Source organism: Elephantulus edwardii, unplaced genomic scaffold (genome assembly GCF_000299155.1).
Source record: "Elephantulus edwardii isolate Elephantulus edwardi_28Jun2011 unplaced genomic scaffold, EleEdw1.0 scaffold00089, whole genome shotgun sequence".
Taxonomy (NCBI): Eukaryota; Metazoa; Chordata; class Mammalia; order Macroscelidea; family Macroscelididae; genus Elephantulus; species Elephantulus edwardii.
Genome location: NW_006399839.1, coordinates 7,260,016 through 7,272,353, shown reverse-complemented (window position 1 = coordinate 7,272,353; position 12,338 = coordinate 7,260,016). Strand labels below are relative to the sequence as shown.

The following is a 12,338-nucleotide window of genomic DNA, read 5'->3' as shown; positions in this document are numbered from 1 at the left end:
TTCGCTGGAGATTACCCCAATATTAGTGTCACACAAACACAGAAGGCCAAGCAGGTGGCCTGTGCCAAGCCCCCGAGCGAATCCCACTGAGATGCACTGCGTGCACCTCCAAGGCCCTCTCCACCACTGACACATTCAGGAGGGGTGTGACATTCAAGAGGTCAAAGGGCTGCAAGTGTTCCGTGGCACCATGTCCCTCACTGGACATAACTCCATTTGAGTCTGAGGAATGGATCTGGGTCCCTGCAAACCCAGCAGACGCATATCTGCTTGCATGTGCAACCAAACCTTTGAGGCACCGAGGCTTCTTCACAGAGGATGACCCCAACATGGGAGGTATGTGTGTCGAACACAGGGCTTGTCCAAGAGGAAGCTGGCTCGGGCCCTGTCACCTGCTAGCTACCTCCTCCGCGCCTGTGTGCCCGTCTTCTGAGTCTGCAGAGACACAGTGAAGAGCTACAGAAGTCCCCCTGCTCGGCCCAGCATTAGGGGGAGCAGCTTCACAGCACCCCACACTGTCAGCCTCAGCTGTCACGGTGTCCCTGTGCTGTGTAACAGGGTCCCAGGTGGACTGCAGGGTCAAGGGCTCCCCGACGGCTGTCTTGGTTAGGGGCTGCATGCACACCTGTGTCAGCACCTCCGCGACCAGCCCACGGAGCTTGGCAGGGACTTGCAGGACTTGCGTGTGTGTGCAGTCTGCGGAACTGGCTGAGCAAGGCTGGGCATCTGGTCAGGGTTAGGGGAGGCCTGCGTCCCCCACGTGCACCCGCTTCTCACATCCCCCACCGAGCGCCTCTCCGGTGCCGCCGCCTCTTTCTTCCTGACTTCAAGGTGTGCCCCACAAAGTCGGCAATTCCGCTGTCTGAAGTGAGTTACACGTATCCCCCCGTGCTGCCATATGCCTCCCTGACTCCGCTCGGGATGCGTTTACCAGGTGCAGAAGACGTCAGGAGTTCATTTTCGGTGTTACTTGTGGTAGCATTGAGGTCTTGTGTTCACCCACTTAAAGAACAAGTCCTGCTCTCTGCAAGGGGCTGTGGTGACAGAGTCCGAGGTAAGTTGGGCCCCGCTAACCAGCAGGCTGTGTCTCACGGTTCAAATCTTCCAGCAGCTCCAAGGGGGAATGATGGGCAGTCTCCTCCCATGAGGATTTGCCATCTTGGGAGCCCACGGAGGAGGGCTGAGTCCGAATTGACCCCGTGCCAGCGAGGATGGGCAGCCTCCTCCTGTGGGATCAACTGCCTCTGAAAACTCGCTGAAGGATTAGCTGTGAGTTGGCTCCAACTCAATGGGACACAGCAACAATGCAGGCATAAGGAAACAACAGGAAACCGAGCATTCCTGACTGTGTGGAACATTCTAGAAGAGGAGAGGACAGACAGAACGGATGATCCGAGGCACCAAATTAAAAGAAAGTAGGGTATGGCGACAGAGGGACCAAATGGGCAGGCTGTGATAACAGGGATCTGAACAAAGGCATCGGGGAAGTGAGGAAGTTGTCTCTGGTGACTGGGACAGGGACCCAATAAGGACCGCATCGTCCCTGTGCCTAAGACAGCGTGTGCAGACGGCGAAGACCCGATATTTGTCTTTCGGACCAGCAGTGGGGCTGAGAGTTGGCAGCCAGAGGCCGCTGCAGAGCAAGCGAGCAGTGAGATGAGTGGTTGGAGGGAACCAGGAAACACCCCCTCCCCAGGGTTTTCCCTGAGAAGCCACAACACCTGATCAAGAATGAGTAATATTTCTGGTCAACGTGCCAGCATGTAAGAGTACTTCTGGTCAGTGGCCTCACCTCCCAGGCTTAGGCAGGGCCCAGGTGGGGGCTGTCCCTAGCATTAGAACACCAGGATCAAATGGTACTTTGTTTTCAGTGTTGTGGTGGTGGTGTGTGTACTATAGAGTCGGAACCGACCCGTAGCTGACCCTCTGGCCGGTTTTCAGAGACTCTTAATCTCTCAGGGGGAGATTGCCCATCCTTCTGCGATGCAGCTGGTGGCCTTGAACCACGTGCCTTCGGGATTGCAGTACAGCATTTTACCACTAGACCACCAGAGCTCCCCCTGTTTTCAATATTTTTTAATTTTTTTTAATTTTAATAATTTTAATGAACATTTACAGATATTTTGGATTTCCATTCATTCATTGCTGTTTACAATATTTTAAGGAAATACAAAACTGCCTTTAAGAGTGGTTGAAATAGACAAGGGAGAGAACTGTGTAAAAGGAATATATGAGCAGGTATTATTGGTGTGACAAGAGTCCAGACTAAGAGCTGCATAGTAAAGTGGTCTGAGGGAGGGGGCACTGTGTAACAATGAAAGAACTTTTTTTTTAAATTTTTATTTTTTTTTATTTTATTATTTTTGTGTGCATGTACCGTCAAATCAGATCTGACTGGTACAGGAGGAGATTGCCCCTCCTTCCCTGGCAGAGCCATGCGCCTCTGGGATTGTAGTTGCAGCTCCTTACCACTAGGCCACCAGAGCTCCCCTGAAAGAACTTTTTTTTTAAAGAAAAAGACAACTTGGGAGGAAAATGTGCAAAAATGAATGAATGGAAACCCAAGTTCTTTATAAGCTTATAATAAAATCTCGATTAAAAGAAAAAACGAAAGAGTGGTTGCACCATTTTACAGTCCCACCAGCAGTGTATGTGAGTTCCAATCTCATTACATTCTCATATTTTTTAACTCTTTTAACCCGTTTAAATAGCTACTTTACCATCTTTTCTGAGATGCGTAACTGATAGCTGCCTCGTTGGGGTTAGTTGCTCTTCAGAGCTCCCCCGGCCCCGCCCCCACGTGACTATGGGCCATATAGTATCTTTGCATGTGAAAGAATTCTGCTGTTTATGTGTTACTATTGTTGCTCTATACCATTGAGTCGGAACCAACTCATAAACTCAACATCAAGAAGACAAAGATTCTCACAACTAAGCCAATTGGCAGCATCACGCTAGATGGAGAAGAGATTGAGATTGTTACCAGCTTCAGCTTATTTGGTTCTACAGTCAACACTCCTGGCATCAGCAGTCAAGAAATCCCCAGTCAGGGACTTCTCCAGAGTATTGAAGAGCAAAGATGTCAATCTAGAGACTAAGGTGCGCCTGATCATGGTCTTTACAGTTACTTGCTGTGTGTCAGAGAGCTGGTCAATGTCTAGGGATGACAGAAGAATTGATGCCTTTGAGTTGTGCTGGAGAAGAGCATTGGACATACCATGGACTGCCAAGAGAATAAACAAAAGGTCTGTCCTGGAGAAGGTGAAACCAAGTTGTTCCTTAGAGGCAAGGATTTTGAAGCTCCGTCTCACATACTTGACGCATGTTGCCAGGAGGAACCAGTCCTTGAGAAGGACATCATGCTTGGAAGGGTAGAGGGACAGCACAGAAGAGGGAGATCTTGGATGAGATGGACTGACCCAGTAACAAAGGTAATGGGAGTAGCTGTGTTGGAGGCAGTGAGATTGGCTCAGGGCCGGGTTCAAAGCTCGTGTGCCTAGGGGGGCTGTGAGTCATAGTGGACTTTACAGCACATAACAACAACAACAAATTGCATAGGAGGAGATTGTCTTTCTCTGTTCCACGGAGCAGCTGATAGATTCAAACCACTTGCCTCTGTGTTGACTGTGCAACTCTCTACCATTAGACTTTGCCAATGGCAGAGACTCTGGATTCTGATCTTTTTCTCAAAAGAGTGAGTGTTTTTATTCAGTAGGCAGTTGGATTCCTGGCTATTCACCCTGAAAATCTGGAACTTTTATGTTTTATGCTTTGCTGCAGTGAATTTAAAGTAGGCTTTACCTTCACCCAGGATCCTTATTCCTTAAATGAAGTCTTTTCAGCATCTCAGCTGCTCTTGGATTTTCCCCCTCTTTGCAGTAGGACCAGCTGGACTTCCAACACTATCGTTGTTGTTAAGTGCCGTCAAGTCACAGGCGACTCATAGCGACCCTGTGAACGAAGTCCTGGATACTTCCTGTATAACTTTTGTCCTTTCTCCAGGTTCATAGGGTTTCCAGAGGCAAGCTATTGTGGAAGTGGATGCCACTCCTGCTTCCAAGCTTGTTTTAATCGGGGAGCTTCACCAAACACTGTCCACCGTGGGTAACAGTATTCGGCTTCACAGCAACCACGAGTTACCTCTGTACAGCAAGTGGACAGACCAGGGTTACACGACCTAGAAGAATGTTTCACCAAAAACAGTTAAAGGCAGGTCTGAGGGCCGCAGAGTAGAATCACCCACCTTTGGCTTGGGAGCATGGCTTTCTGTCTGTTAGGCCGACTGCTCGCTCTCTCTTTTTCTATGCTGTTGGTGGTGGTAGTGTCCAACACTATTACCTTCTCAAATCTCTTCCTTATAACTTCGCTATTGTTTTTGCTTTATAAATCATCAATCTATTGTTTACTGATCCAATGCTAATAACTGTTTTTTCTTGTGTGTACCGTCGAATCGGATCCGACTGGCACAGGAGGAGGTTACCCTCTTTCTCCAGCGGAGCATCTGGTGGATTCGAACCATGCACCTTTGGATTGCAGCGCTAACTTGCGGGTGGTTCTAATCCACTAGCTACTTTGCAAAGGAAAGGTGGGCAGTTTCCTCCAGTGCCATTTACAGCCTTTGAAATCCCATAAAGAATCAGTTATGAGTCAGTTCCGACTGAGCGGTGACGAGTGAGTGAAGACATGTCAAATGCTGAACCATGATACAGTGTTCAATTCATAAAGAGTTATTTAGCAAGGGATCTCCGGTGACCTAGTGGCAAGACGCTGCACTGCAATCCCGAAGGCATACAAAGATAGGGAACTGCCAGAAGTTCAAGCAAGATTTAGAAGAAGCCATGGCACCAGGGTTATCAATGCTGATGTCAGATGGATCCTGGCTGAAAGTAAATACCAGAATGTCTATTTTTGCTTTATTGACTCTGCAGAGACATTTAACTATGTGGTTCATAACAAGTTATGGCTAACTTTGAGAAGAATGGGAGTCCCAGAACACTTAATTGTGCTCATGGAAAACCTATACCTAGACCAAGAGGCTGTTGTGTGAACAGAACAAAGGAACACTACGTGGTTTAAAATTAAGAAAGGAGTGTGATACACACCCATGTTTATAGCGGCTTTGTTCACAATAGCAAAGAGCTGGAAACAACCCAAGTGCCCATCAACAAACGAATGGATAGAGAAGCTGTGGTATATTCACATAGTGGAATACTATGCAGCACTGAAAAACAAGGAACTCATGAAATACTATGAAAATAGGTGACCCTGGAGGACATTATGCTGAGTGAAGTATCTCAGTCACAAAAGGACAAATATTGCATAGGACCACTGTTGTAAAACGGACCGACATCAGGGTTGAGGGAAGACAGAGAAGGAGGGGAGGAATGATGTATACCACATTGAAACAGATGAGGGAGAGAACTGTTTAAAAGGGATATATGAATAAGTAGTCTTGTCATGACAGAAGTCCAGAGTGAAGGCTGCATAGTGGAGTGGACTTAGGGGGAAGGAATTGTATAACAATGAAAGAGTTTATCTTTTCAAGGAGAAGAGTGAATTGGGAGGAGGTGGTGGGCAGGGAGAAAAGTGTATCAATGAATGGCTGGAAAGCCTAAATCTCTGTAAGCTTTCATTAAAATTAATTTAAAAAATTAACACACACAAAAAAAGGCATGTGTTAGGGTTGTAGTCTCTCTCTATACCTATTCAATGTGTATGCTGAGCAAACTGCTTGAGAAACTAGGCTCTATGAAGAGGAATATGGCATCAGGATCAGAGGGGGACTCACCAATAACCTGCATTATGCAGATGATACAACCTTGCTTGCTGAAAGTGAGGAGGACTTGAAGCACTTGTTGCAGAAGATCAAGGAATGCAGCCTTCGGTATGGATTGCATCTTAATGTCGGGAAAACAAAGATTCTCACCACTGGACCCACCGGCAACATCATGATGGATGGAGAAAAGATTGAAACTGTCAACAGCTTCATCTCACTTGGATCCACAATTACCACCCTTGCTATCAGCAGTCAGGAAATGAGAAGACTGGGAAAGTCTGTAGTTAGGGACCTCTCCAAATTATTGAGGAGTAATGACGTCAGTTTGAGGACTAAGATGTGTCGGATTCAGGCCATGGTCTTTGTGATCACTTGCTATGCATCTGAGAGCTGGACAGTGAATAAGGATGACAGAAGAAGAATTGACACCTTTGAGCTGTGGTGTTGGAGAAGAGCACTGAACATCCCATGGGCGGCCAAAAGAACAAACAAATATGTCTTGGAGAGGGTGCAGCCAGAGTGCTCTGTGGAGACAAGGATGATGGGGCTTCGTCTCACACACTTCAGGCGTGTTACTAGGGCAGGCTATTCTTTGGAGAAGGACATGATGCTTGGAAAGGTCGAGGGTCAGCGAAGCAGAGGAAGACTCTCGACCTGGTGGATTGACGCGGCAACTGCTGCAGTGGGCTCTAATATATTACAAAGTGTGAGGGTGGCGCAGGATGAGACAGTGTTCAGATCTATTGTTTATAGGGTTGCTATGAGTCGTACTCAACTCGAGGGCACCTTACAACCACACTGCTTATGTTTTGTCTCACATACTCTGTGGATGTTGTTAGGGGAAGTCATTCCTTGGACATCATGCAGGAAGGGTGAGCAAAAGGAAGCAAGTCCCTCAGTGAGACAGAGCGGCACAGTGACCGGAGTGGCTTGAGTGTGTGAGTTACGGTGAGGATGGCACAGGCTGGACAGATGTCACCTGAGTCACACTTGACTCGACGGCACCTAACGACAACAGCATCGCTTGCACAGCCCAGGCTCCCTGTGTCTCTTCTGTAAAACACAAGCTTCAATTTCGCTTTAGCATCTGGTCATAACTGTGTGTTGAGTATATTCATGCTTTTGTTACTTTTTGCAAAATCACAAGGTAAAATACTAATAAACCAGGGTTCCTGAACTAGGTAAGAGAGGAAAAGGAAATAATGCTGTCTCTGTCTCTTGTCATTTCTGATAGTGGAGAGTCAGATAATCTCTCATGAAGTATGACATTCACTATTATATCCTTTGGCCCCAAATTACAAAAAAATGAGAAAAATGCATGCATTTCAAACACCATCCCTATCTCTCTTGTTACTCTCCCGTGTTTCTCTTAGTTACATAACCGGTTCTATAGCCATAATCCCCATATTGTTTTAGACTTAATCCCACAGGTAAGTAAATTCAGTGCTGTTTGCCAGAGTATTTGCTATAGTTCTCTAGTTATCTCTTCTAAGACAGGAGTTAATCTTCTAGTCTTCTAAGAATAGCTTATGGGAGCAATATCCTTTGAGTTTTTACATGTTCGAAAATGTTTGTCTATTGTTTTTACACTGGAGTGACAGTTTGGCTGGACACAAAATCTTGCTTGGGCCAGGCTTCCCTTCTCCGTCTTTGTGGGCATCACTCCACTGTCTTCTGGCAAAAAAAAAAACGTGGCTGTGAAACACTCGTTAAATGCAGCCTCAAGTTCACTCTCATAATTGACTTCGTCTTTTTTTTTTTTGTCTGGCTCCTGAAAGCACTTTATGAATAAGTCTAACAACTTTCCTAACTTAATATTTTAACGTTGAATATTCTGTCACCTGGCTTTGAACTTTGATCGTAAAACTTGAGCTTCTAGAACTTCAAATTGGTTCTGCTGTGTTGGTGAATATTAGAGCCCTCTCTGTCTGTCTTTCATGTCTGTAATCTCTTCAGTCCGCTTTAACTCTTCATTTCTGTTTCATTTTGTTCACTCTTTTCATCCTTCCTCACCTTGATTTCTTTGCATTGGTCCCCTCCCTTCTGCCTCTTTTCTGAGCTTTGCCAAAGTTCGTGTGATCTCTGTTTTGCTGCTTTGGCCTCTTGTTCTATAGAGGTGAGCAGTTCATTCTGTTTTGTTTTGCTGATTCATGGTCAAAATGTTCTGAGTTGCTTTGGCTTTTCCTGTTCCTGTTTCTTCCTCCCTTTTTCCAATTCTTTTCTCTCCCCTTCTGCCTGCATTATCTTTGTAGAGGTGAGTGATTCTCACTTGAGAGTGGTATGGGGTTTCATTAATGATTGCAGAGTGCCTCTGTCCTTTAGTGCCTGGGGACAGAGATGCTAAATGCTCTGCCGTGCATGAGACAAATTTGTAAAACCAAGAATCGCCTTAGCCTCGGAGGCAATAACGATGAGCTCCCTTGTTGCAGAAGGAGGCACCTGTTAGAGAGAGTTAGCACGAGAAGCAGCTCAGCTTTATCGACCCAGGACTGTGTGTGAGCTTTCAGCCACCAGGGAGACCAGCAAACAGACTGCTGACTCCTGAGCCAGGGTCTCACCCCTCTTCTCAAGCCACATCAGGCCTAGAGAGGCTTCTGCAAAAAGGGTGATGGATTTATCCCCCAGCCAGGGAAGGTGGACTTGGCACCTCCTTTTTGTGACCGCATCTTCTAGGGTTGCTGTTTAAAGATGGAGTGTGGACTTCTTTTGTCTTCTGGTGCGTTGTGTATTGTGTCTCTGCATCTTCTTAAAGATGGAGTTGCACTTCTCGTGCCCCTGTGCTTTCTGGAAGGGAGAAGTGCTGACTCTGTGTTGCCTTCTGGCTGCCAGGGGAGGCTCCCACCAAAATCCCGGCACACGATGTTTTCCCGTGCCAGGGGGCCCCAGCGTGCAGCCCATTCACAGTCTTTCCTCCTGAGTGATGGGGATTCCTCAGCTCCTGTGCTGGCTCAAGGCGGGAGGAAAATCCTTCTCAGAACCAGCCCTTCCTGGCAGGGACCCCCTCACTGCAGCAGTAGCAGCTCTCTTGGGTGTCAGCAGCCCTCATGGGAAAGCGCTTGTCTTCTCTCTCATAACCCAAGGGTTTGGTCACGGACACAGCTCACGCTGCTTCCTGCCCTGGCTCTGAGGAGACGGGAGTGTGTAGCTGTCATGGCAAGCCTGCGTGTATTTCCTGGTGCCTGGCAGCCAAGCCTCGGGGCCATTCACGGGTAAGCACCTATGTGACAGGCTGAAGATTATGTCACCTAATGCTCCTCCCCGATGCCTTCAATCTCCTAGGTGTGCAGAACTCAGGAGCTCACCAATCCTGGCGTAGCTGACGTCACACTCCGGCTCGATCGCAAGCTCCTGGCGACAGCAGGCTGGGACCACCGTGTCCGCCTCTTCCACTGGAGGACGATGAAGCCACTGGCTGTGCTGGACTTCCACACGGCGTCTGTCCACTGTGTGGCCTTCGCCAATGACGGCTTGCTGGCCGCGGGGTCTGGGGACCAGCGCATCAGTGTCTGGTCACTCTACCCAAGCACGTGACCCACTTGCCTGGGTGTCCAGCTCATGGTGCCTTTCGGGCGGGATGGAACCTTTCTGCACTTTGACATTGACGTGGTCTTGTGAAAAGCAGAACCTCAAGGACCCCCCCGGGGACCAGCAAGTCATAGAGTGCTGTCCATTTGTGAGATATTCCCAGAATTCCCAGTTTAATCAAGTTCATGTCTCTCTCATGATGTCCATCATCCATGTTCTGGAGAGAGTAACAGAGCCCGACTTCTGGACATTTGTAACCTTGGTAAGAGTCATTTGTTCATGACTGGCAGCATTGCCAACCTACGTGTATTTTGCAATAAATAAAGTGTCTTTTAAAAAATTTTTTAAATTTGTGTGTGTCCGTGTGTGTACTGTCGAATCAGATCTGACTGGTAGAGGAGGAAATTGTCCCTCCTCCAGCAGAGCATCTGGTGGATTTGAACTGTGTTCCTCTGGGGATTGCAGTGCAGCTTCTTGCCACTAGGCCACCAGAGCTCCCTGGAAATAAAGTGTCCTTTGCAGTAAATTAGGAACATGAAGGATTGAAGGAGATACTCCTCAGGAGACCCCTCCTACTTCCCCACTTTGCCAAAGCTGAGAGGGTCTTCTAAGCCCCCAGTCAGTACCATCCTCATTGCTGCTCTAAGTTGGTGAGGTGACTGTGGGTCCCCAGCTGCTCAGAGAAGACTGAAGCAGCCACCAATGTGCATGTGGTTCCAGGGAGAGCCGGGAGCCCAAGACAAGCAGGACAGAGGCCATGCCTAGTAACAGGAAAGTTCTCAACTCCTTGGAGAGAGTGAGGGAGAAAGATGGTGCTGACAGGACAAGACAGCGGCGACTTTCAGGTGGTTGCCCAGGACCAGGCCAGATGCATCCTAGTGAAAGCATGTCTTGGTGAATTTCTGCCAGTGCCAAGGCAATCAAGGTTCCTGCCAGCTAGCACATCCCAACGCCAGCCTCTGCCAGCACACATTTCCTACAGCGGCACCCTGCTCCTCCTACCAAAGTCTGTCTGCGTTACCTGGTTACCTGGTGCTGGTGTAACACATGCACGGCAAAGTGGAGTGAGGGGCTTGGAAGAACAAGCATTTATATGTTCATGCTTCTGGAAGCTGAAAGAATAGAAGTGGCTGTGACAAATCAAGGTCGTCCCACCCACATCTGTTCTTTGTCGGGAACCCCAAGTTGTCCTGGATTCCTTGCCATGTAGCTGATCCTTCCTACACATGGCATTTGTCTGTCTGTAGTCTGGAAGCAGAACATACTTGGGGTAAAACTCCTTTTTTTGCCTTTAGACCCTCGGACTGATTGGTCATGTGACATGATGTGACATTATGTAACTGCATTGTTGTTGTTATGTGCCGTCGAGTCGTTTGCGACTCATGGTGACCCTATGTACAACAGTCCTAAACCCTGCTCTATCCTGTGCCAACCACACTGCCTCTGACACACCCATCCCGATTACCCCAGTCACTGAATCAGTCCACCTCCTTCTCTCCTGCGCTGTCCCTCCACTCTACCCAGCATGATGTCCCTCTCTAAAGATCTGTCTCTCCTTAGAACATGTCTAAAGTATGTCAGACGAAGCCCCAGAATCCTTGCCGCCAAGGAGTCGCCTGGTTTAACCCTATTACCGAGGGTAATTTGCTTTACTTAACGCCAGCTGATTCAATCTCATTTTAGTCCATAATTACAACTTCACTAGTGTTTGATCACACAACAAGGAATTATGTTGTTGTTGTGAGGTGCTGCGTTGAGTCCTGTGCCGCCCTCATCGTCTCTGACACACTTGAACCCATTGCTGCAGTCACTGTGCCAGTGTATCTCGTTGAGGGTCTTCCTCTCTTTTGCTTCCACCTTTCCAAGCATGATGCCCCCCTCCAAGGAACAGCCTCTCCTAGCAACATGCCCAAAGGATGTGAGACGAAGCTTCATCATCCTTGCCTCCAAGGAGAACGCTGGCTTCTCTTTGTCTAAGACAAATCTGTTTGGGTTTTGGAAGTCCATAGGATATTTAGTACTCTTCTCCAACACCACTACTCAAAGGTATCAGTTCTTCTGTCATCTTTCTTCATTGTCCAGCTCTCAGGTGCACAGTAAGATTGAACAGACCTGAATCAGGAACACCTTAATCTTCAAGCTGACATCATTGCTCCTCAGTAATTTGGAGAGGTCCCTGACAGCAGACTTACCCAATGCCCTCCTTGCTGCTGTTACCAAGGGTGGTGATTGTGGGTCCAAGTAAGGTGAAATCATTGGCAATTTCCGTCTTTTCTCCATCTGTTATGATGTTTAGCAATCCAGTGGTGAGGATTTTTGCCTTCTTCAGTTGAGATACAGTCTATATTGAAGGCTATAACCTAATCCTCTGCACCAACCCTTTGAAGTCCTCCTCACTTTTACCAAGCAAGGTTGTGTGTCATCTGGATAACACAGATTGGTCATGAGTCTGTCTCAGATCCTTTTGCCACATTCTTCTTCATAGAGTTCAGCTTCTTGAATGATTTGCTCAGCATACAGCCTGAATAGGTATGGAGAGAGAGAATACAACCCAGACACAGCACCTTTCATGATTTTAAACTGTGCAGTGTTATCTTCAGGCAATGGTTTCTTGGTCTGATAGGTTTTGAATGATCATAATTAAGTGTCCTGGGATTCCCATTCTTTTTAATTAATTTTAATGAAAGTTTACAGAGACTTTGGATTTCCATTCATTCATTGTTGCACTTTTCTCCCCCCTCCCCAGTTCACTCTTGGAAAAGTAAAAGAAAAATTCTTTCATTGTTATACAATCCCTCCCCCCAAGTCCACTCCACTATGCAGCCTTCGTTCTGGACTCCTGTCATGACAATAATACCTAATCATATATCCCTTTTAGACAGTTCTCTCCCTCATCTGTTTCAATGCAGTATATATTATTTATCCCATCTTTCTCAGTCTTCCTCAACCCCAGTATCAGTCCCGTTTTACAACAGTGGCCCCGTGCAATATTTGTCCCTTTGTGACTGAGATATTTCACTCAGCATAATGTCCTCCA

General features: G+C 47.3%; 1 protein-coding gene across 1 annotated transcript in view; it reads left to right on the top strand.

The window, feature by feature from the left end:
* GNB1L (guanine nucleotide binding protein (G protein), beta polypeptide 1-like) overlaps positions 1 to 9,307 on the top strand; it is a 53,023-nt gene extending 43,716 nt beyond the window's left edge. The window contains exon 8 of the mRNA XM_006890507.1: positions 9,056 to 9,307. Within this exon, the coding sequence (XP_006890569.1) occupies positions 9,056 to 9,307 (252 nt within the window). The remainder of the gene's footprint in view (positions 1 to 9,055) is intronic.
* The last annotated feature ends 3,031 nt before the right edge of the window (positions 9,308 to 12,338 follow it).